The 26,429-nt window shown below is 41.1% G+C and overlaps 1 protein-coding gene across 7 annotated transcripts in view; it reads right to left on the bottom strand.

Annotated features, from left to right (window-relative positions):
* ADAMTSL1 (ADAMTS like 1) overlaps nt 1-26,429 on the bottom strand; it is a 674,175-nt gene that overhangs the window by 129,465 nt on the left and 518,281 nt on the right. For 5 of the 7 annotated variants that reach the window (XM_043546994.1, XM_043546995.1, XM_043546996.1 and 2 more), the window contains 4 exons: nt 13,705-13,755; nt 8,723-8,927; nt 7,256-7,403; nt 2,908-2,992 (listed from right to left, as the gene is read on the bottom strand). In XM_043546994.1, the coding sequence (XP_043402929.1) occupies nt 2,908-2,992; nt 7,256-7,403; nt 8,723-8,927; nt 13,705-13,755 (489 nt within the window). The remainder of the gene's footprint in view (nt 1-2,907; nt 2,993-7,255; nt 7,404-8,722; nt 8,928-13,704; nt 13,756-26,429) is intronic. The other 2 variants (XM_043546998.1, XM_027824155.3) reach the window with 1 other exon arrangement.

The raw sequence follows: 26,429 nt of genomic DNA, 5'->3' as shown, positions 1-26,429 counted from the left end.
ATTGATGTTCCACATGGGACAGGATCTGCCTATGCAGATCTTTGCAGGATCGGGACTTTAATTTGGTCACTAAAGTGAGCAAATATGACTCTACATACACAACAAGAGCAGATCTGTTCTGTAAGAAGGTATCATAACCACACTTTAAATATTATAAAATTCTTAGCTTCCTTTCATCTTATAACCCAAGCCCTGTTTTTATATCATGGATCATATACTCATTTTTTCTCCAGAGTATTTTGAAAAGACCTCTTCAGTATTTTCTTTGCAATTCATTCACCTTTTGCTAAGATCCAGCCATGCTGCAGTTCACAAATCCCTCATGTTAATATTAAAAAAAGAATGTAATAATATATAAAACAAATTAACACATTTTTTTAAAGCAATGTCAAAATTAAATTCTCAAAATTCAGCTTAGAACTGTGGTCAATAGGCTAAAATCACAGCCTCCTCCCTTCGTCACTTTCCAGCAGAAATGTGGGCTGCATTTCAAATCATCATCATATTTCAGTTTAAGCAATATGATTCCTTTTTTATAAATTTGCTGACAATACAGCATTTTCATTATGCTTTTAGAGAGTAATTATAGTTTGTTAAATACATATTTAGAGGAGTGGTTTAATATGGTAGAAAAAAAATAAAAGCTGGAAGAAATCACCAACTGTTCTCCACAAGTTAAAAAAGATTCAAATAGGTTCATGTGTTTTTCTGGATCTTGTCTACGCATGAACAAACTGAACATATGAAGCACATAAAAGACTATGTATACACGTCACCATATTACATGCTACAGCTGGAACTCATCTGTATATCGGGAAGATGGGGTAAAAATAATTATTGTCTTGAGCACAATATTATACATTTCCTTTGCTTTATACCAGTACTCCAACTATAATCTACTTCAGTTTGGATTAACTGTGCCAGAACTGCAATTTTACTCCATGAAGGATAACATTTATGAGCCTAATAGATGGCTGTAGTTACGGTGGAAGGAGCCATGTGTTTAACTGCACCATTCTGATTAAAACTATCAAGAATTTATTATAAATACACATTTACCACTGTTCCCATGTCAAATAAAATAAAAATGCAACATGCTCATTATGTATTAGTAATTTCTCTAAAGAAGCTTCCTTTTCATAGCAATTTAATTGTCCTAAAGATGTTTAATTGTCAATAAACAGATTGTCTAAGAGACTGTAATTTATTAAACATCTTGAGCACAATTACATTGCTATGAGAAGGAAGCGGCGGTGGAAGTAATGGGATAAATGCGGGCAGTCTCAGCAGGGCCACAAAACTTCTTGAGAGAAATTACAAATACCATAATGAGCATGCTTCCTTCTCCCCCGCCCTCCATCCCGCCACACTGGAACGGTGGTAAATGTGTGTTTCTGATGGTTTTAAAAACCACTCATAATCCCATATTTATTACTGTATTCCTACTGTGAATAAATACCGCACATACAGTATGCTGTAGTTCAATCTGGCTGAAGCATCTCTCTTATTGTGGCTCTAACTTTATGTGCATCACGAACTTGCTGGGATCAGATTCCTGCAATCCTGGTGCAATCAAAATTCCTACTGGTTTTACTAGGAATGCAGGTACTCAATTGAAGAGAAAGTATTTAGCATTTTTTCTCCCTTTTTAGGTTCTTGTTGAAATGTTTTGTTTTAATTTTGCAGCATTAGCTGTAACTGCATATTTTCCTTTACTTACACTGCTAATTTTTCCATAGAAGCATTACAAGCATGAATAGGAACAAAATATCTGTGTGGTTTAGAATGCAAAAAATGCATAGATTTAGAAGAAAAGGCATAGGGACATTCATTCAGGAAATCCTGTGTTCTGACTTTTAATTTATGCATGTAGCCCAATCTGCTGTTCAAATGTGCCTGCCTCATGATGCAGGGATACTACCTCGTCACTGGGGAACAAGGTGTTAACCAAGATCAACTTTGCATAGGCACTACGGGGAAGAACTATAAACCAGATGCTCGGAAGACTAAGGGGAAGAACCCCTGTAGGGATACCAGGATTGGTTCAAACCCTAAGGCTGTAGAGTTTTCTGATTTATTTTTTGCTTATGGTAATTAATTTCACTTGCTACTGTTGCATTAGCCCTTGAGGAAAAAAGCCCTTGCTGGATGCTTCTGTATTTTTCTCTGCTAAGTCACTTCACTATCTTACAGAGCTAATCCTGCAGCCTTTCCACACAGAGCTCCCACTGAAATCAAGGAGTTTGCATGTGAAAGGACTGTAGGATCTGTAAAGAATGTGATTGAACATCATTAGTTTTAAAGTGATGCTGGTCATTGGTCCAACCTGTACTTTCCCAAAACTATTGTGTTGTGTCCACTTGAGAGGAAGGATGGTTCAGTGGTTAGGGCATTAGCTTGGGAGACCTGGGCTCAAGTCCCTGCTGTGCCACTGACTTCCTCTCTGACCTTGGATAAGTCACTTAACTTCTCTGTGACTTAGTTCTCTACCTGTAAAACAGGGATAATAGTGCTGCCCGACCTCACAGGGATGTTGTGAGGATAAATAAAGACTGTGAGATGCTCAGATAGCATGGTAATGAGGGCCATACAAGTACCATAGACAGACTTTCCACACAGTATTATTTTAAATGCCCTAAAATAAACGGCATCATGATTATAAGTTTGCTTGAATTCAGTCTAAATCTTCAACGTACACCATACTCCTGTACTCAGTTTCTCCAGCTCTTATCTAGAGCCTGATACAACTTCCACTAAAGCCCATTAATTTAATCAGGATTTGAATAAGGCCCTTCTTTCCTAATGAAAGAACCAAATACGACTCAAGGTAGAGTATTATTTTAATGCAGGCCCTGAATCCTGATCTGACCATAGCGTGTTTTCAACAAATTATGTTTTAAGACTTACGATGGTTCTTCAGACACCATTGCTCCTTCTTCCAGCTCTTGTGCCTGCTTGTACCATGGCAGTTTAGCTTCCACAGGAAGTTTCTCTAGAGAACATACACAGGCACATGAAAACAAAAACCATATAGCTATGCACACTGCTTTGTTTCTGTAAGTGACTATATCTGCATTTCTGTAATGTTCTTGTGTGTATGGATGTACATGTGCATACTGAGCAGCACAGAAGGGGACAAGGGAGAGAAGAGACACTCCACTATGGTACAGAACATACAGTTTATAAAGAAATATAGAGTTTCTGTGAAGAAAGAGTTTGTTTTTATAATGCTAGAATGGCAAATTAAATGCCATTTTAGAGGAAAGCCAAGTGGTCTACACAGGTGGGCACTTTAGCAAAGTATTTTTCAAAAACTCTTCTAACATCCAGGGGGAGAATCAGATTTTCATCTACACTGCAGAGCTACAATATTCATGATGGCTGTTTTGGCTTTGAGTTCTGTATTTGCACAATAACTGCACTGCCAATAATTGTACTTCCCCCACGGAGACAAATAATTGGAAATTGCAGTGCATCAAATTCATCTGCTCAAGTAACAAAGGGGGAAGTTCACTTTTGTGCAGGGGGCCAGTCCAAGCCTAGGCATGAATTAACCTCACATAAGCCCTCAAAATCAGGCTTATTAGGAGCCTAAGTAATACATAAGCCCTTGTGAAGAACGCACCCCAAAAGACTTTCCACGGAGTGTGTGTGTGTGGGGGGGAGGGGTAAAGCAATCTCCATATTAACATTGTTGCTGACTCTAACCTTGCATAGCCCTGTGTGTATCTTTAAATTTTACAGCCTCATAAAGTACATTAAATTCACTTTTGATAGATTATGACATTGAAGAAAATCCACATCTGATGAGTGATACTGCAAGAAACAGAGAAACCAGAGTGAAATAGTTCAGTGATGTTCTCTGACTCTAAGCTTATCAGTTCATCAGCTATGTGGATTTAAAAAAATGAGTTGGATATTTTTTCTGTCATTTTTGATAGAAAACAGTACAGATGCTTTTTATTCTCCAAGATCTGCACTAAATATAATAAGGTGCTTTTGGGGAAAAAAAAAGTCCACGTTATGAGCCAAATTCTACTTTCACAGCAGTGTGAATTCGGAGTATCTGCATTGAAGTCAATGGAGCTGTTCTGGTTTTAGACAGCAAATTTGGCACAATTTCTCTGAAATCAGCTCTGCATTTCTTCTGAGTAATTTGGGTCAGGATTAGGAAAAAACAGATGAAAACACAAATAGTGGCATTCAGCCCTATAGAGAGAACCAGTGCAGGGTCTATGTACCAGCTGAGTTCCATTTAAGCCTTTTGGGTTTAAGTGGCAGATACACCTCAAGCTGGCCTGCTGCAGAGAATTAATTTCACCCCAAATACATGAGAATTTTCAGGAACTTGGTGCATACATTGGAATTTTTGCATAAACATGCAAACTACTGAAACCGTCAGCAGCAACATTAGCAATGTACAGGGATCATAACTTGCCATTTGATTTCACAGCTACTGCAGCTTCACTGAGCAATACAAAGATTTTTGGGAGTAAACCAGTGGCTGGGGAGAAAGGGTGCCGTAACAGTTATTATGCCTTCATTTCCAGAAATAGCAGGCCAGGATTCTACTCTGATATATTTATTAGTGACATTTAGGATGAATATGTGCCCGCACAGCTCTTAGTTTACCGCATTTGTTATCCAAAATATGTAAGAGATATTTTTATTTATATACCATATAGCTTATTTTTATGAGGTTTGGAAAGCCATATCTTACTCTTTTGCTTTCCTTTTTGAATTCAAAATCTTGTAAAAAGCAGTTTGTGCTCTTCTACACAGCTGACTGCAAAGTGACTTTTATTTTAACCTTTCCTTGTTTTGGGGGTTGAGGGGAAAACAGTGTTATATGTTGGTGGGGAGAAGTAGGTAAAATCAGTTCCAATAAACTGAACTGTAAAAAAAAACACTTCTGTATTAGAGATGTTCACTTTTATTAAATAACTTGTTACAAATAATGAAACAAAACCAATTTCTAAAGTAATTTAGTGAAGAAACCAAGACTTTGGAGATAAAACAAAAGCCCCCTGCTTTTACAATAGATTCATGTTTTTAGCCTAATACAAACTCTTAAACTCTATGCCTTGTGTTGTGCAGGAGGACAACTATATGAACACAAAAACAACAAGGAGTCCGGTGCTACCTTAAAGACTAACAGATTTATTTGGGCATAAGCTTTCATAGGTAAAAAAAAACCCACTTTTCAGATGCATAGCATGCAGAGCCACTGAAGAAGTGGGTTTTTTACCCACGAAAGCTTATGCCCAAATAAATCTGTTAGTCTTTAAGGTGCCACCAGACTCCTCGTTGTTTTTGTGGATACAGACTAACACGGCTACCCCTCTGATATATGAACATCCTTCCTAGCATTAAAAAACACAAATCACTATTTAACTTAGGGATATCTTACATTTTCCCTAGGATTGTCCAGTACATTATGAAACACCTAACAGCTTTAATGAGCTAAGAGTGGGATAAGTTACAGCAACTGCATACCCTTCATTTTTATTTAGCAGACGTATATTAAGATAAAGACTTGCTCTATATTTTTTTCTTATAGTCTTGACCAGCCATAATCACTGATTTTCTGCCCTGTGGTAATCCATTTTCAGAATGCAATGGCAGGCTTTGTTGAAGCGTTGACTAGCAGATGCATACTTTGCCACAGGTATTGACTCGTTCAACTGTAATTTATAACTTTACATTTATTAAGCAAATCACCTCTTTTTGGATAGATTTCTAGCAAGTTTCAGCCCTGCAAGTGCATGAGGCAGGAAACTGTACCACCCGGCACTTGAAAGGGCAACTGTGAAAGAGGAGGCATTTGACCTGAAAAGGACAGCAGAGTGTATTTTTAAAATCACACCAAGCCCTCCCCACGCCCAAAACAAAACTCTGCCAAACCAAAATGCTACACTGCATGCACAATTCTCCCCTCTGGGGAGATAAGAGAAAGAATGAACTACATGTCACAGATGTTGGTCACATCACTTAATGTGCTCCTGGAAGGCACTCAGATATTATGTTGATGAGGGTGGCATAAGAACCTACAAAGAACAGGACAGAACAGAATACTGGATCAGAAGAATAGCTTTGCCATGTGGATGGGGTTCCATAGGAGCCCCACCAGCAGAGGTTTCAAGGGTTGGCATCTTGGCATTCGTGCTCTCACTTATCATTGGCCATTGAGTATGGAAATAAAAATTCCAACTTTCTTCTTTCCATTTGTGGTCACTAAAAAGTTATAGGCCACTTTTATTCGATTTCAACCATTCAAGTGCCCTTAATGTGTATTATCCGTAGTGATTTACAAAATTATATTAGTTTTATTTCTGAGTGGATCATGTTGGGTCTGGAGCCTCCAACTCAGAGAAATGAAAGTCATATTTATCGTATTTTAGCCAGGAAACTTTCCATTAAAAATAAACTGACCTACACACATCACATGCATGAGAAAGTTATATCCATGTGGTTATATCCATATATATCCATCTATATATAATTATAGAACCATGTGATAATTTATCAAGGACCTTTGCTGCACCTGCTCCCTGCCCATTACTCCATTTACCCCAGGATTTACTCCTACATTCCAACCCCATGAGCAGCTTCAAATAGCTGCCTTATAGAAATCAATATGCCTCAGCAACATTTCCTCCTCCCCTAAACCAAAGTGGGGAACCTCCCAATATCACTTGCTGTCTGAGGCTCAAGACAGGGACTATTCAATTCTGCAGCAGCAAGGGGCTCTCTACACATAAAACTGTTGTGATTTTCAAGTCTGTACAATCTTGTAGCCTGGCTAGTAATAGGAGCTTCTCTATGGGACATACAGCGCTTGCTTCTAGCTTAGTTAAAGCTGCTGATTTGTCTGAATGCTGTTTAAACCTATGGGTAAGTTTAAACCAGTCACTTTAAACATGTTTGTTTCCCTTTAATAAAGCACTATGGGCCAACTTTAGCCCTGATGTAGTCAGTGAAGTTGCACCCACTTACATCAGGGTTGAATTTGGATTTTTTTCTAGGTTGGTGGATCACCAACTGACAGTAATAAGATCTGTTTTGTTTTGAAAGATCTACAGGTTGCCAGCATTTCAAACACCACCACTTACATCCAAACTGGTACAGCAACGGCAGAGTCTCTTGATAGAAAGTCATGAATTACTGCATTCAGACAGACTTGGGAACTTGCAGCCAACAAGCATAAACAGCTCCTTAATGTGGCAGAGCTATAAAGATTCATCTGCCTTTTTACCTTTGGGTTTGTAGCAAGGAGTAGGTACAATGCATTCTTCTTTTATATGAGGCTTTGTTTTAGGGCTGCAGCCTCCTGTATGCATCCCTCTGTGATCAATGCAGAGCACCACACGGTATCTCAGCCCCTGGCCACACGTTACAGTGCACTGAAAGAAAAAGTACAAAGTAGCTTTTTTTTTTTTTTTTTTAAAACCACCCTGTGGGAAAAATGGAGTATACAGCAATAATGTAACAGCATCAGAGGGAAAAACTTGGATCAGAAACAGCCCATACTGGCCCATAGATTACTTGTTTGATACTGGTTAGGGACAAAGTTGACAAACAATCGCTGTTTTTTTCCTTTCTGTTCTGCACAATTGTTTGGTTTAGAGATTCAGCGGCTGGATTTCTCTCTCAGTGTCACTCTACTAACTCTCTCAGCATTGGTCACTTGGCCTCTGGCCATCAGTCCCATACTGGATGTATTCACTAACACCTTGTCAGTTTCAGCTGTGGCCACGTCTGCTCTGCTTGGACAAGGCACTGGAACTTATGGGTTAACGAGTGTAACAACTAAATATTTTGGAACATGGCACTGTATAGAGTGGGAAACAATTTGGGCTTTAAACTCCATGCATTTTCTCAAGTTGAATTCTTTTATATGGCATGTCATTTCCCCCAGGATAGTGGGTTTCTGAAGCTGCAGGCACCAACCAAACAGGAGAGAAGCAGAGAGTAATAATAATGCTTTGCACATATCTACACTCTTTAATCTGAAAATCACCAAGCACTTTACAGATAATAATCTACCACACCTCACACTTTGGTAAGGTAGGTAAGTTTTTAAAGTCAGTTTTATCGGTGAGGAAACTCAGGCATAAAGAGGATAAGTGACTTGACGAAGCTCAGACCTGTTGGAATAGGACCCAGACCTCTTTTTCCTCCAGTTTTGTGACTTCAGCACAAGTCTTAAAGAAAAAGAGGTGAGTCAGGGTTAGGCAAGCAGGTGGCGACTATGGTACTAAGCAGTGATTATAGAGCAAAGACTTTCATGACTATGCTTGCATGGCTGCTTATATTTCAGACTGCAGAGCAGCAGTCCAGGATATTTGACTTGTGGACAAAGAGTACAAGATAAATGTGTATTAGAACGTGTCCATTAACAGCTTGTGTCTCTCTGCCTGTGCATATATGTTTCTACTTCATCATTTATATCTGATCATTATTTAACATGACTGATCCGATTTGCTCTTCCATCATTCTCCTCAGCTAATGTTATAAATCCTGAGTATTCACTCTGCAGTGGGATAAATGCCATTGCTTGAAGCAGGAAGATCGGAAAATTCCACAAGGTAAATAAGCTTAGTGACCATTCTTATTCTACTAAATTCTCACACACATTAACAAAACAGAAGATTTGTTCCAAATGCCTGGCTTAAATACAAACAACAACAACAACAACAAAATCCAACAAAGAACTGTGTACCGGAGACCACTCCTGGGCCAGCCATTTTGGGCAGTCAAATATGTTGCAGGGCTGGACAATGGGCATCTTTGGCGTGTACATGCACTTCCACTCCTCCACAGGGCTGATGTGCCCCTGAATGTCTTCCTCTACACAAGAGACTGTGCGGCTCTGAATGCCCCCTCCACACGAGGAGGAGCACGCTGTCCATGGAGTACTCTCCCATCTGAAAAAAAAAAAAAAAAAATGCATCAACGAAGGGGTAAAAACACCCCAAATGCTTGACCTTTCCTTGTGGTCTTTTTTTGATAAGATTATTATTATGAGCAAGACTTGTTCATTTATATGTATGGCCCCAACAACCACACACTCTTATATCTGGCTCCTTTAAAAGTTTTCTTGCCATTAGTATTTAATTTACAAGATGTTCCCTTCTCCCCCACCCACCCAGTAGTCCAGGTTATTGCCACAGAGAATTTAATTTATGTTAATTAGGGAGACTATTATATCTTGGCACTATGTGCCACATATTGGGAGACCCAAGTTCCAAAATGCTGAAAGCTCAGGGCTTGTCTACACTTAAAACGTTACAGCAGCATAGCTGCACTGCTGTAATGTACATACCACCTACATTGAGGGAGGGATTCTCTCCTCAACGTAGGTAATCCACCTCCCTGAGAGGCGTTAGCCAGGGCAGAGAAGAATTTTTCTGTTGACCTAGTGCTGTCTAAATGGGGCCTTAGGTCAGCTTAATGCCTCTGCTCAGGGGTGCGGATTCTTTTACACCCCTGACTGATGTAATTGAATCCACTTAATTTTCTAGTATAGACCAGACCTCAGTATGCTATGAAGCTGATGTCCTTCTTTGCATTGCAAGGGGAAGGAGCAATGCCATCCTTAGCTGCTACAGCCATCATATGCACAGTGGGTGAGGGGAAAACAGAGATGGAAGAAATTTTCTCATGAGAATAAAATGACTGTGTGATGAAGTGTGTGCGAACGGGGGATAAAGCTATAGCTAGCGTTACACTGATATAGTTAGTGACTATTAGAGAAAGACAGGTTAGTTTGGGAAACACTGTTGCTTTTGTCTGTCTGCTATTGAGGTAACGAGAAGAACTTTTTAATTTGACATATAACAAGTGACATTTTGTTGAGAAAAAACAGTGAAATGTGTGTGCTCTGGCTTATGAGAATGTCTATATATATACATATACACATAGATTTCAGAAAAATATATATACTGTATATATGCATGAACAATGTGTGTGTGTGTGTGTATATAGAAAACACACACACACACACACACAAACACACACAGCGTGACATTGCTTCTCTTGAAGCAGCTGTATTAGCCATTGTCACACATAGGATCAAAGACTAGATGGGCCCTGGGTCTGATCCAGACTGGTGATTCCTGTATATCTGCCCACACAATGAATATATATTAGAGCTAGTCAACAGTTTTCAGTGAAACATTTTTTCTGGAGAAAATGCCTTTTCAATTAAAATGAAAGTTTTTGCAAAAAACGAAACAAAACAAAGTCTGCTTTTTGACAAACAAAAACAAAAATTTCATTTTTAGGAAAAACTAAAATCTCCCCCCTCTCCAGTCTTTATTCCAGGAGATAAAAAAATAAGCAATAAAAAAGCAAGAGTGGTGCTCCCCAATCAAAACAAAATCAACATTTTAATTAAAAACAAATGAAAAAATTCACAGAAAAATTCAGACAGGATGAAAAATTTTCAGTTCTTTTCAAATATTTCACCAACTACACTTACCTTTTTCTGACTAGCTCTAATGTATGTATATCTGCACACACACTAGATAATGGCTGATTGTATTGTATAAAGGTTTTATTGACAACAGTGTGAAATGGCCACATTGTTTACCAGTGGCAAAGCCATCAATGCGTTATGTAGTTTATCTCAAAGGAGTACCAATAAAACTTTTACACCACACCTTCTATTCTGCAACTGCTGCAGAAGTTAAAGAAAAGGTATTTTTAGAACTTAGTTTTAAAATATTTTGCTAGGAAGTCTTTCCAGTAATGCTCCCCTTGTAGAGCCAGAGTTCCATAGTTATGTTGAGCCCACCTATACAGGCCTAAAATTGGAATTAACAAACAGTTAAAAAGCCTCTAATAATTACCTACAATAATTTTTCCACACATAAAAGTGTGATGATTAGAGTCTGATATCTTGGGACTTTCCATGGGAATCCAAGTCTGCCCTTTTACGGCAACTTTCCAGCTGCTTGTGTTACCTCAGCACTACAAAGCAGCACAAACAGCTGGCCAAGAATTTGGCCCTCAGGTACTATTCCAATATAAAATTGTTGAAAGAGTTTCTGGGATCATGGCTCTCAAAGCAGAGGTCACAGTCACCAGAGACTTAGGGAGGATGTACCAACTACAAGAAATTTGGGAAGAAAGTGGTGCCCAATGAGGACTCTGGTACCACAAGAGTGTATTACATGCAATGGACCACGTCATCCTCTCTCCATGATAAAAAGCATGGCAGAGGGAAGTTCCTGAAGGATTCCCTTCCAGACCTCATCTCAACCTGCTCCCAACCTTTCAGATCCAGTGGAGCCTTGCTACCTACTCCACTTGGTGGTAACCAGCCATGCAGTGATTAGGCTAAACAGAAAAGACAATATAGCCTGGGGCTGTAAGCTCTATAGGTCCAGAGGGAAGACAATTTGCATCCCCCTGATCCTGGTCCTGCCTCAAGTCTTCCTAAATCCTCCCTCTGGTCCCTTTAACCTCAGCCCATTCCTTCCCCAAATGGATTCTAGACCTGTCACATCTGGAGTGGGAATGGTGATGCCAAGGAGGGGTCTGACCATGATCCATGCACAGAGGGTTTCAATCCATATGTGGATTTGGGGTGAGTGCAATGATACCACCCAAGAGTAGAATGGTGGTGGGGTTGAAGTAGTGGCTCTAAAGGGATTGTTACAGGTTGAGACCAAAGCCCGGAAAAGCTGAGAAGCACTGCCTCAGGCCTTTGATCATTTCCCATGGACTGATATTTTCTTTCTTTTTGAGTTGCTGAAAGGCAAATACTTCAGGGCATGTCAATCCTTTATTCTGGATTTTCTTTAACTGTTAGAAAACCTCTGTCTAGCTGCCAGGTTCAGGATGCTTTTTGCTCAAATACAGTCCTTCCACTGTTGAGTGATGCTGGTTCATCCTGTGATCTATAAAATTCTGTCTCTTTCTCTCTTTCTGTCAATGTTCAAGAATTTTGTTCATAATGAAGACAAAATACTTTTTTACCACAAGACACTCAGATCTTATTAATGACTGTCCTTTACAACCATTTTTAAATCTTTTGTAAATTTTTGAGATTGGTGGGTTTTTGTTTTATAGGAAAGAGAAAAGAGGTTTCCAGAAATGAGGGACAGGAAATGGATATATATTATATAAGAGCATAAAATATAGTGAGATAAATGACCAATATATTAACTCTGTGTACATATATGTAAACATGCAGCCGTGGGAAAAAAATCCCTCACCCACCCAAAAATGTGTATCTAACGTTAGTAGGAGGTGAGCAAGACAGGCATTTGGCATATAAATATAAACTATACAAATCATACATCAATGGTGACAATGTAAGCGGCAGCCACAAATGCAGGCAAGAGCTGCTGTCCTCCATGTCCTCCTAATTTCAACTGGGAAGTCTGTTGTGTGGTCCTATACCATATTTCAAATCTGAATGCACTGCCTTTGTTCACACACTACAGCAGAGCTCTGTGGTACCTGTGCTAGGACTCACTGTGGTTGGGGAGGGATCACTTTCTCACCGAGGCGAGATTAACACAGTGGCTAGTAGGTGCCTTTAGTGCTAGAAGGCCCAATGACACAATAAACTAACAGAAGGAAACAAGGCAGAAAATAATACTATTTCAAGCTATTGCCTCAAGACAGTGCAGATTCTGGTTATTGATGGGGTTGCTTCAACTGGGAGAGCACCTTTGTTAGCGCTTTTACTCTTACTCTATTACTAATACAATCACCAATGTAACAGACCTATATTTCCTGTTCTTTTATAGTCCAGGTTTCTAATGACACACAGAAACATGGCTAATTACATGAGATTTTCAAGCACCCCCTCATGCTTTAAAGACATTCTTAACCATAAAGTAATTAATAGGATATGTCAGAACTCTCTTGCATTGGCCATATTTTAATGGAGAGTTAATTCATCGCAAGCTGAGGTGTAAATTTATGACGCTCTAGCTTGCTGCACACTAACTGCTGTGTGGAACTTGCTACGGCACACTAAAAATTCCATAGCGCGCTTACTTTTAGTAGATGGTAGCAGGGTCCACCCAGCCAATAAGTGCGTGGTAAGCTATAGCGCTGTAGATTTACATCCCAGCTTGATCCTGCAAATACATGTGAGTACATTTACCCATGGAAGGCAAGTTGGGTGCAAACATACATAAAAAAAGTTACTCAGGTGGAAGTGTTTGCAGGATTGGGCCTTTGAACACTATTCATTTTAAAAAAATAGAACCCCTCACAATTAATAAGCTTGTGACTTGTTTAAAAGAGAATTTAATACACAAAATGGAACTACAGAATCTGGAGTTCCACTTTCATAGCAATATAATACACTATGGCACATGCTAGATACTTTTGAGGGGGAAAAGTTGAACAGTTAGTTAGCCACAAAGCCAGTGGTTTAGGTACCATTCATGGAAGGGCGGTGGGGGGAGGGGGGTGGAGACGACAAAGAGAGACAGATATCCAGTAGACAATCAGACTGAATTACTGCTTCAACTTACTTTGATGTAATTTTAGCTCTGCTTCAATAGTCTTTATAGCAACAAGTTTAGCGCTTGAGCAACTCATGATTATTCCATAGGAGAGTTCAGAACAAGGGGCAGGCAGCATCAATTGTCTTAGTTCTACAGAAAAGCAGCAATGCAGGAGAAAAGCAGTAAACTTATTTGCTAATCCTAGCGTCTGGTTGATTGTTTTACATACCGAGGAAGGGGATGGTAGAGGTCATAGGGCATGATCTGCTTGTATCCATCACTGTTAGGAACAATAATGCCAACCCTCTGAGTAGAAGGTACACACAATAAAACAAACACTAAATGATTACATTATACAATTGTTTTTACATGGTATTAAAAAACTGTCAAAATATTCTACCCACATTGCTAATGTTTTGAAAACAAAACAGAAGAAACCTTTCCAGAGCAATCCTCGCAGTTCGCAAGTCGTTCTACAAGTTAACCATTTAGCATACCAATTAACCCTTTGCTTCTTATTAAGCTACCCACCATGTTACCAAAAAGTTGGTTCCACTGTTACAAATGACGCCAATAAACACAAATACTCTCTTCACTTACAAAGTAATTACATGCCATGAGGGATCATTTTTATTAGTACTCTGAAAACTTATACATTTAGAGCTTGATTCAAAGTCTGTAGAAGTCAATGAAGAGACTCCCATTGACTTCAGTGGGCTTTGGATCAGGCCCTTACTTAACATTTACATGGTTGTTTCTGCCCTTCAGATGAAAGAGTCCACTAGATTTACAGCAACTTGTGATGCGTAACTAAGGGCATTTTCCATGCAGGGTCCTTGACACTGGGACTCACATCTCTCCAACCCAAAGAAACCCAATTATGTTCCTCTTCAGCCCTCATTTATTTACTTGGGCCTTTTTGGAAGAAGTGTTTTGTGGAGTGAGGAAGACAGCTGTTGTGTTTTTTGTTGTTGTTGTTTAGCGACTGTTCTTTGGGGAGTTTATGGTGTTCTTGTCTGATATATTATTGTTCGTGTGTCTACAGATTGTGATAGGCACTTATGTAAATCAAAATATGTAAAACTGAGGATATCATGCAATATATGAAAATTTATGAAGTTGATTATTAAACGGTGGACAGCACCTAGGAAATGGCCACTTGGGACGGGAGCAGGAAGGTCTAACTAGAGGGGTCCTATTTGGTTAGCCCAGGATTTTAAGTTTTGCGGGGGGGGGGATGGGGTTCGAAGAGCTTCTTACCTGGAGCGACTCCCTCCCTGATCCTTGGTCAGTGTTCCCAATGTCACCCATATACCCGTTATCATTTTGTCAGGCTGGGAACCTGGCAGGGGCTTGAAGTAGGAGCTCATGGAAGAGCTGAAGTAAGTCACATTGGAATGAAGGAGCTGTATGTGGAGGCCAAGACAGGAATGATTTTAGAGAGGCTTAATAGCTGAGAGAGATTGGGTGAAAGGGGATGAGGGCATCTGTTAGGGGAACAGGTAAGAATAAAGAATTGAGAACAAGTATTCTTCATCCTCAGTGCAATGTACTGAAGAGAAGTTCTCCAAGAGTTAAAAAGGGTCTTGGCATGTTCAGGCTAAAAGGTTCTGTTCTCCTTTTGATGGGCAGAGTGTTTATGTGGATAATTCCTCCACAATGGGAGAACAGATCCCACTGTACTTCCACAGTGAGGAGTCACAGCTAGGTCAGTGTGATGGTATTTTCCAGCTAATGCATTAGAAGAAGCTAAAGCCACTAAAGTGTGTGTGATGAGAACTGGACTGCTCTCTGTCAGGTTAACAACTCTCTGAAATGACAGCAGTTGTGTGTACGCGCACTGAGTGGAGTCTGTGCCTCCCCATCGACTTAAAATCTGAGAGAGTTACAAGATTTGGGTAGGGTTGGAAATGGGAAGAATGGATCAGTTAAAGTTTGTTCAGTAAGCAAATCATTCCAGTTTTGTTCTGTCTGACAAGAGAGAGTGGTACTGGTTTGGGAAGCTCTTGGTAGTATTTTAAATATAATGGACATTTTGTCATGCTCTTGCAAAGTACACCCTCCTTCCCCACCACTCTACCAGTGCTGCTCCACTCAAAAGTTGTTAGCTCACTCCAGCTCCTCAACCTGCTGAGAAACATTCAGGAAAAGATTAATACCAAGTCCAGAACTGAAGCAATTATACTGCCAACGAGGCTACATTGTTTGAGAGCCAAACAGGTTTCAAATCCTAATTTGTAACTCTTTGCCATAAACAATTAAAACTTTTTAATAAGTTTTTCTTCTAATAAAACTTGGTTTGAACAGTTAGTCAGGAGACTGAGTCTTGAGGTTACACACTGCCATCCCAGGGCTGTTGTGAGGATTAATTAGTTAATGTTTGTAAAGCACTACAGAAGGGCCAGGCAACACTATTATTCGGGATGTACAGAGTATTTGACATTGTAAAGCATTTTGGGGCCACAGTTTGTATTTTCATTCACATGTAATTTGTATCATATTGTTTATTAAATTGCTGTGTATTTGGGAAATACTGTCAAGGGACCATAATACCATCTCATAAATTCTGCAGCATAACTGCCAGAGAGAAGCTGAAAAATTTATTGAACTAAACCCCAAGATGTGATGGGTTTATCACAGAACGTATTTATCCTATTCCTTTGACAACTTTTACTACAATGAGTTGTTTTGCCATTGTTATATGCTGACTAAATTCCCCCCACCCCTCCCCCCCAAAAAACTACCTAAGGGTATGTCCACCCTGCAATTTATGGTGTGACAGCAGTATGCATACACATACACACACACCCCAGCTAGCTTTGATTTAGCTAGTGTAAACATAATAGCAGTGAAGATGAGGCACCATGAGCTGTAGAAACCCACCAGCTGGATGTGTACTTGAGTGGCTAGCTTGTACAGCAACTTTGCTGCGAATGATCAAAGCTAGCTCGGGTATATCTAAAGGTGCTGTAGTCACATCTCCGACTGCAGCGTAGACATATCCTAAAACTGGTTCTCATACAGAAGTAGGCATACTCCTGGGGATACAAAGAGGTCATGACCCTGGGGGGGGCTTGCAGGATGGGTTTATGTGGGGGTCGCAAGTGCAGGGCCAGCGTTAATGGGTGGCAAGTAGGGCAATTGCCCCAGGGCCCAGATACCCTAAGTTACATGCTTCAACCCCAGGTGGTGAGCTCAGGCTTCAGACTCCTGAAAGGGGTACAGTAGTCAGGAAAGGTTGAGAACCACTGTCCCAAAAGACACAAAACAATACAAGATGATTACTGTAAAATAACTGCATCCTAGCTAGCCAGTTTACACAACATACCTGTTGCTACCAATCAAAACAAACAAAAGAGATTCACAAAAAATACATTTACTTAAAGATCTTCTCTACAGTTCTGAATTGTCTGGTTTCTGACACAGCAAAGGGTATTTCTGGGTTTTTAAAACTCTTATTCATCAGTTGTAGCATCATTGAAATTAATGATGGAAGAGATCTACAGCCAAATCATGGACCCTGGCTCTGTTCACTTTGTGCTACTCTGACCATGCCAAGGGGAGGCAAAGCTGGTCTAGGAGGGCAGTTGGATATTCCTCTGATGTAATGGAATCCCTAGGTAGTGTGAAGCTGGCATAACTAGCTCTGTGCCACCTGCTCCCAATTTTGGGCATAAGGAGCAAGTGAGAGTGGGTGGAAACAGAGTAAAACATGCACCAGAGGCAGAGAAGTCTCCAGGGAACTGCTTCAGCCAGTGTAATTTAAAGCAGACCCCAAACTGCACTAAGATATACTGAGGTCCAAATGGAAAAGTGTCTTGACCCACCATTCCTCACCCCCCAGTTCCTGCACCAAGCACAGCTCAACTAGACTCAGGGGACTGGGCCCAAAACTTTTAGGTGACATTTAATAATACTTTGGACCTCTTATATATAGGGGGAGAGAGAGAAAGCTTGTTTTATAAGGCTGCTGTGGGAGTAACAAATGGGACTTTTCATGCACTACATGGCACAATCCTACTCTGGAAGGGGCATAGGCATGGACTAGATTTTAGAAGACTGTCCTCTCTCTAACATGTAGAATTATGTTTTCTCCCAGTTGACAAGTTGCTTTTTTCACACTGCAGTTTTGCTTTATTCTACATGGAACCTAGCAGTTTGCTTTTTGAGTGTATCTGCCCTGCTGCCTTGGGAATAAAACGTGCCAAGGCTGGATGCACTACAAAGGCTGGCTATCTACCTAGAATGTTCTTTTTTCACTGTTAAAGCCACAGAGTTGGTTCTAGAAGCTGCTGCTTTTCAACTGTACGGAAAAGCACCCTTCACTTCCATGTGATGAATCTACCTTCTAGCCACTTGGGGCCCTATTCAGGCCTATGTCAGTGCCGGTGCCGACACAGGGATACAGAGCAGGCAGTTTGCCTCTCCCCCGTTCATGGTGAGCAGGGGCTTGAACAGCCCCTGGGTGCTGGTTAAACCAGACCTCAGGGACACAGAATATCTGGGACACAAGCCTGTCCTGGCCATACTCCCTCTTGCCTCTGATCCGTTGCCCCTGGCATCAAGGGCTCATGTGGAAGTGGCTTGGAATATGCCCGTGGGGGGAAATTTATACCTCTGGAGACAGTCGAGCATTGCTGATGCGAAGGGCCAGAGGCTAATGATGACTAGTCATTACACCTGGTCTTTTCGCCTACTATTGGTTTAAATCAGAGATATTCCATCTTTTAGGGGCTGGAGCCCCCCTTTGTGGTGAATCTGCACCTGGGCCACACATGTACCTAGAGCAATTGCTGCATCCCACCTCTTCCCCATTCCCTCCCTTTTCTCATTTTTAATGATTTTGCTGTCAGTTTGTGACTCTTATTCTTCCCTTTCCATGCCCCTCTGTGACGCCACCACTTCCTAACCTCTCTCTCTCTCCAAGTTCTCTCCCCAGATTCCTCTCCCCACCAGTTTCCCTTCACTGTTACTCCTAGATCCCTCCCACTATGAAAAATGTGGCCAGGGACAATTCTCCTAATAATCAAGAACTCTGGGGTCTGCTAGGTCCCCAGCCAATAGACAGTTCTTCTGGCTTGGGGGTGAATTACAAGGGTGTTTTCTTCTTAGGAAGTGAGTGAAGCATGGATAGAAAAATCATTGAAAACTCAGCAGCATGCATATCAACCCCCCAGCTGTCCCAAATTTCTGGCTGATGTTTAGTGTAATTCCCTGAAAAAAGTGTTAGCCCCTTTCTCCTCCTATAGTTCCCTGGTCTCCCCTCCATCCCTTGTGGCTTAACTCATCTCCCGAAATGGCTTCCTTCCATAGCTCAGCCCATCTGCCCTGGAGACTCTGACACAGAGAGTGCAGGCTCCTCTCCTGGCTGTTAGTGGCCTCTTCCCCCACTTCACTACATGAGTCTGGCACCCAGATCTGCCACCTGTTGAGCTGAGCACAGTTCTAGAGGCAGCTGCAGAGGGTTGGAGCTGGGAGCATCAACCAGCAGGAAATAGAGAAGGGGACTGCAAAACAGCTGTCTTCCTCACAATCTCAGGATAGTGAGCACAAACCTTCTCTGTGATGGGCTCCAATTGGGTCTGTTCTCACCTAATCTGGCAAGAATGCTGGTAGCTTCCCCAGCACTGCTTACTGGAAGGATCTATGAAGAAGGCAAGGGCAGGATCTCTCGGTGCCTCTTGACTATCTGTGAGCTCCAAAGGGAGCAAAGAAGGAAAACCTGGCATGAGCAGCTGCTTGAAGAGAAGTCAGGTTGGCGGCTAAAAAGGAACCACTGGACCATCTCTTCTCCCTGGTTTCAGCCTTCTAGCTAGAGAGCATTGGAGGGCACGTATGCACAGAGGGCAGGAATCCTGCAGATCCCTCATCCCCACTTCTCTCCCCCAATCTCTGCAAGCCTTTCTGCTCCCACCCCCAAATCGCATTGGGCTAACTGGAGACAGAAGCAGCCCCCTTAGACACTACAGCTTCTTTTTGTTTGTTTTTTACCCCGTGCTGCAGGCTACATGGCACCAGCAGTCATGCAGCTGGAACTGCTATGTTTCCTACCCCAGGGTTTTGCACCGAGGGGGTTTAGATTGTAAACTTTTCAGGGACTTTGTCTTTTAAATGACATTCTGTAGGTCATCAAGCATATTGCGAGCAATTGAAAAGAAAAGAGCCAATGATAGTTCAACTTGTGAGTGGAGTGTCACTCCTTGCCAGAGGATGTTGAGAAGGCCAAGACTATAACAGGTTAAAAAAAGAACTAGATAAATTCATGGAGGATAGGTCCATCAATGGCTATTAGCCAGGATGGGCAAGGATGGTGTCCCTAGCCTCTGTTTGCCACAAGCTGGGAATGTCACACTTCCACTAGTGGTCTGCACCTGAAAAGGCTGTAAAAACGCTGCCATATAAAACTAAAGTTACTATAGAGGCCAATATTCACAGGAGAGTCATGATTTCATTGCACTGTCCCATGAGAAAGTCTCATATTTTAGGTTAGGCATTCTGCCATTAAGTCACAGTGTGATGATGCTGCATCCTCACATTATGAGGATGTGACACCACGACCATGTGAGACAATTGCATTGTGATTGTTTTGTCCTGAAGAACAGATACAGTACTCACCCTTAAAAAGAAAGCATTTTCCATATATTACTATCTGAGATCACCACTCTTTCACTGCAGTCTTAGGAGATATTTGTGTTAACTGTGTGGTAATGGTTGATAATGGCTTTTTCATTCAAACTCCTGTATGTGAGCAGCCTACTTCCAAAGTAGAAGCACTCCCATTTCTGGAATCTGGATCATCACTCTTAATCCCCAACTATATAGCCAAAAGACAAGTGCCTTGCACTTCACCAGTGTCAAAAAGCCACAAGTGTAATATTATATTTATTAAGTTGACAGTGCCTTACATCTGTCCGGTGCATTACAGATAGGTAAAAGCCAGTTTCAGCTCTCCAAGGAGCTTACGAAACTGAGCTGATTGTCAGTGGCTACTTAAATAGTCTTATAATAAAAAAACCTGCAGATGATCCTTTTGAGAAAGCCAACTTTTTCATATGTCTGGCTCAGCATTCTAGAGTGTCTCATATCTAGATATTTGTGGATTCTCATCTCATTGATCTAGAGCTATAATGTCTTGTTATCGTAACAAATGAAAGCGACCTCCCTGGGGTTTCTTTCATTTTCCCTTGCAGAAACGTGTGGTTAGTATTTACAGGCCATCGCTATAGACTTCTGAAGACCAGTTCCAGAATCCTTTTGAAGCCCTTGTAACTGAGGTTAATCAAAAGTGGCAAACTGATATTTTTTCTTTTAGAAAAGTGGCAAAGAACTGATTTTTTTAATTATTTTTTTCAGAGGGTAATGTTGTGCGTTCTGATTAGGCTTGGCAGTTTATTTAGATGCCCTGGAATGGGTATCTTCAATTTAAATTGGGAAGCAGTAAAAGCACAAAAGTTACTTTTCTTTCTGTGGCACATACAATAAAGCCCCTTAAAATATGCTGTGCCACCAATTAAAACAGAAGGTGCCAAAGACAACAACATTTTCATCTAGTTTAACTTTTCCATAGTGATTTAGATGAAATCTGACGCACATAGGGATTAAAATTTGCGATATCTTCTTCCACTAAACAGCTACAGCAGAATATCCAGCGCAAACCGGCCATGTCTACGCTGGCAAGCTTACAGCGGCACAGCTGCACTGATGCTGTTGTGTCACTGTAAGAGCGCTCGTGTAGCTGCTCTGTGCCGATGGGAGGGAGCTCTCCCGTCAACATACTTAAACCACTTAAACCAATGAGTGGCAGTAGCCGTGTCAGCAGGAAAGCATCTCCCACCAACACAGTGCTGTCCACATTGGTGCTTCTGTCGGTGTAACTTGTGTCACTCAGAGGGGTGTTTTTTCACACCCCTGAGCAACGTAAGTTATATTGACAAAAGTGCTATTGTAGACATAGCCAATCCCAGTAGCCAACTGTCTTTCTATATTTGCTGGAGTTTCATTCTCAACAAGTAACTTGATTAGAAGAGCCTACAATCAACTTTAACATATCTTCTGCTAGGACAGACAGAAATCTGAGTTTGGTGCTAACACTAGCATGGAAATTGTTCTCTGCCATGTAGCTTATTAACTGCTGCTGATGGCACTCTCCTTGTTTCCTTTATCTTATCTCTTCCTTTAACATTAATAGCCACTTTTACACTGATGTTACTCAACTGCACATAGCTTTTAACACCTTGATTAACACCTCCCAACCCACCCTTCCTACCTGTCCTAACAAAATCATCTTGTGGCTTCATTTCAGATTCCTTCAGCTCTATGCAGAGTTTCTGGTTTTTACCTATATGCCTGCAAAAGAAAACTTCTTCTTGAGGCAAGCAGAGCATTCCCAGGCACAATTCTATTTTATCCATCTTCCTGTACAACTCTAACGACCCACTTGCCACTACATCGGTATCATCCTTGACTCTAACCTCATTCTCTTCCCATATTTCCTTTGCCTACAGACAAGGTTACACCGACAGAAGTGCCAATGTGGACAGCGCTATGTTGGTGGGAGCTTTATTGTATGTGCCACAGACAGGCCAGGCCTTGCTTATAGACAGCAACATTGCTTTATTGCATGTGCCACAGAAAGAAAAGTAACGGTAACAGTTACAGACAGCCGCCCAACCTGAAGCAAATACTCACCAGCGACCACCCCCCCCCCTTAGTTTAACTTATGCCAGCCTCATTTCTTTAATCCATACAATTTCATCTGCATTGATGCGAGAGCCACCTTCTTTGCATGTCCTACCATCTGGAAAAGGCTTCCTTTGTTTCATCACCTCATTGACTTGATCTATTTCTAAATTTAATCCAAAATAATCTTTTTGCCTCTCTCTGGTTAAAGTCTGCAATTAAATTATGTACAGTAACTGTAAGGCCCTTTGGAGCCATTTTATATGGAAGACTATTCAAAATAAAGTTTATCGTACATCCCACTGGAGGGCAATAGGGATAAGTGAACCATCATCTCTCAGAACCTCATCATCACAGATTTATTGCTGCTACTGCATGCATCAGAGAAAGCAGGCCCCTTCTCTTCAGAAATGTGCCAGAACTCTAATTTCATTTATCTTCTGACAAAGAGTGCAGTGAAAACAGGAATACTGATTTACTGCGGTTGTTGCCTCATAATTGCTATCAAATTAAATACATTTAAAGGAGGTGATGACAAGCTAAAAGGAAGGCAGTTGGCAATTTCCTGCACTGGCTGCCAATTTGTAATGAACCAGAGACCTTTATGATTAGTTAAGAAAATATCTTAGTCCGCTTTTTAATTGTATGTATTCATTCATGATACTGAAACACTAGCTGCCTCTCTGATGAGATTCACAAAAGGTCACCACACAAATGTCTTCTATTGTTTGTTGAAGAAATACTAGTGACCTTCACAATCAAATCATCACTGAGTGAAGTGGACTATAAAGTCCATGCGATCCTGTGCTCTGATGGGTTTCCAAGTACTTTGGTTTGATCTGAATGGTCATGACATACTTGGAATGCTTTCATGTGCTGTGATTTGTAACATGCTGCTGCTGTTAGAATAGCTAAAAAGTTAACAACAATTACAACTAAAAAAAATAGGGACAACAATTTTTATTTAATATTGAGGTTTCATTTTGCTTCTTGATACCTATCAGACACTGTACCAGATTAATATTACATATACTACATACACGCACATGTGCATACAGAAATGATACGTCAGAATGCTAAAGGAAGATGGTTTGTTACAATTTTGCTGGGAATGCTAAACACCAAAGGTACGTTTGGGAATGACCGCAAGTATCCAGGTGTTGAAGGACATGTCTGAACCAGAAAATCTTCCAAAAAATTCCCACTAGTGTTAGCACCAGTTCTGGTGGGAACCACAAAGGCAAGGCTTCAGGTGACCTCTGGCATTTTTACCAGTGTCAGTTAAGCAGGTTTAATTGATGAAGTGATCCAGCTGCCAGGGGCTTGTCACAGGGAATACTTTTTAAGTACAGATAAGGCTTATAGGTGAAATTCAACTTGGTGAAGAGGACCTGCACAAAGCCGTACATACCATTTAAACCACCCAATAAAGCAGTGGTTCTCAATCAGAGGGCCAGGGCTTCCTGGGGAGGGGGGGGGCGGGGAGGAGGGGCGTGAGCAGGTTTCAGGTGGTCCTCCAAGCAGGGCCAGCATTCGACTCACTGGGGCCCAGGGCAGAAAGCCAAAGCCCCACCGCATGGGGCTGAAGCCCGGGGCCCTGAGCCCCGCCACCTAAGGCTGAAGCCTGAGCAATGTAGCTTCATGGGGGTGCTGTGGCATGGGGCCCCAGGCAATTGTCTTGCTTGCTACCCCCTAATGCCAGCCCTGGCTTTTATATGCAGAAAACCAGTTGTCGTGGCACAGGTGGGCTGTGGAGTTATTATAGCATGGAGGGGGGGCGAGGGAAAGCTCAGAAAGAAAAAGGTTGAGAACCCCTGACATAAAGGCTTAAGTAGAGCTTAAATGACTCAAAGGACCCTAGGTTCAGAAACAAAGGAGATAGGAATAGTATAAGATCATGGAGTATATAGAAAGAGTTCTGTGCATCAGTGAATGTCACCTGAGATAGCCTGGGAAGCTGGAATCTAAATGCAACTTCAATGCTGGAAATGGGGGTAGTGTTCATTGGCTCTAAAAAGTAACCTGGAATGGTGTGTGAAGTGAAAACCTTTCAAACTCTTGTTATCAACACTGCTTTAAAGAATGCCTTTGAATTATGAAAGAAACAGTTTGTTCAGTTTACAGTATCTCAAAGATATAAGCAAGTCCACAGCACACATAGTCCAAACAGACTTCCCTTCTCAAACAGGAATAAAATTCCATTCTCCGGTCATTAGAAAAGGGAGTCATTTTATGCAGCCATCGGGAGGCTATCGGAGACACCTGAACTTCCCATCAAGTCTTTTTTCAGCTGAAAGCTCTCCATCATGTGAATGTTTTGGAAAGTTAAAAGAGGGCTGCTATGAATTTAGTGTTCATGAAAACCTCAGAGACTGAAGTCCTGAATTTTGCCCAGATCAGGTACAGCACAGGATTTGGCAGCGTAAGCTTCCCCACGCTGCTCCTCAACTCTGAGCTCGAGGAACCACTCCTAAGGAAGAGCGAGTGGTTCGTTTTCCATGTCCATTCAATTCTTGGCCTCTCTGCTGCTGACACTGCCAAAAACGTGCTAATTATTGCCAATAGGGAACAACAAGCTAGAGGTAAAAGACTGTACGTTATAGGCACTGTAAATCCCCAGAACCACGGAACACAATTATTAGAAAACAATGCTGTCCTTCCCTTTCAGTCTAGATTCAGATATAAACTACACTACAGTAAAACCTCTTCATTTCTTTTTTCAAAACCACTTACTTTTATCAGCTTTTCTATGGCACTTATCACCTTAGTATATGAGCACCTGGCAAACATTAGTAAATTAAGCCTCGCAGCAACCACGTGATATAGGGAAGAATTATTATCCCATTTTTACAGTTTGGGAAATTGAGGCACAGAGATTGTGTGTTTTAGCTACTCATATAGTGAATCCATGGTAGAGACTAGAACCCAGAAATCCTGATCCCCCCAGCCTATGCTTTAACCACAAGACCATCCTTATTGTCTATAGTTTTCTGAATCTTATTTTCTTCTTATCAGAGACTGTCCTTGATTCTGAATCTGGGTTCCTGATTCTGTGTGTTCTCCAGAAAGCCATGGTTGTCAGTAACTTGGCATTCTGTGGAGACACTTCCATTAAGCTGAGTCATTTCTGGTACTCCCTGTACATTAGGATAGCATAGCTTTGTTTCTAAATGACTCTCCTCCCCAGGGTCTTTATGTCAACAGCTCTGCCTAGTTATGTGCCTTGGACAAAACAGAAATTACTTCCTGACATCTGCCCAAAAGTTTTTTTCCCTCTCTCTTTCCTCCCACATACCTTGCAGCCACCTGCCTTAACATTTGAGCATGTGCAATTTCAAATTATTGAAAAAAAAAAGTCTTGGGGTAAATGCCAGAGAGAAAAGACATGTGTGATCCAGAACTGGATTAAAAAAAAAAATAACAAAAACCAGGTCAGGTAACAGTTTATTAAAATCAATGCCAAAGTAAAATTATCTCATTACAGTAAAAAGAAAAGGAATACTTGTGGCACCTTAGAGACTAACAAATTTATTTGAGCATAAGCTTTTCTGAGCTACAGCTCACTTCATCGGATGCATGCAGTGGAAAATACAGTAGGGGGATTTTATATACACAGAGAACATGAAACAATGGGTGTTACCATACACACTGTAATGAGAGTGATCAGGAAAGGTGAGCTATTACTAGAAGGAGAGAGAGAGAGAGAGGGGAAAACAAACAAAGAAACAAAACCTTTTGTAGTGATAATCAAGGTGGGCCATTTCCAGCAGTTGAGACAAGAGCGTGTGAGGAACAGTGGTGGGGAGGGGAAATAAACATGGGGAAATAGTTTTACTTTGTGTAATGACACATCCACTCCCAGTCTTTATTCAAGCCTAATTTAATGGTGTCCAGTTTGCAAATTAATTCCAATTCATTAGTCTCTCACTGGAGTCTGTTTTTGAAGTTTTTTTGTTGTAATATTGCCACTTTTAGGTCTGTAATCGAGTGACCAGAGAGATTGAAGTGTTCTCTGACTGGTTTTTGAATGTTACAGTTCTTGACGTCTGATTTGTGTCCATTTATTCTTTTACATAGAGACTGTCTGGTCTGGCCAATGTACATGGCAGAGGGGCATTGCTGGCACATGATGGCATATATCACATTGGTAGATGTGCAGGTGAACGAGCCTCTGATAGTGTGGCTGATGTGATTAGGCCCTATGATGGTGTCCCCTGAATAGATATGTGGACACAGTTGGCAACGGGCTTTGTTGCAAGGACGGGTTCTTCGGTT

The sequence above is a fragment of the Chelonia mydas genome, chromosome 5, assembly GCF_015237465.2.
Source record: "Chelonia mydas isolate rCheMyd1 chromosome 5, rCheMyd1.pri.v2, whole genome shotgun sequence".
In the NCBI taxonomy this organism is placed as follows: Eukaryota; Metazoa; Chordata; order Testudines; family Cheloniidae; genus Chelonia; species Chelonia mydas.
Note: the sequence above shows the minus strand (reverse complement) of the source record. Positions and strands in the feature narration are given on the sequence as shown.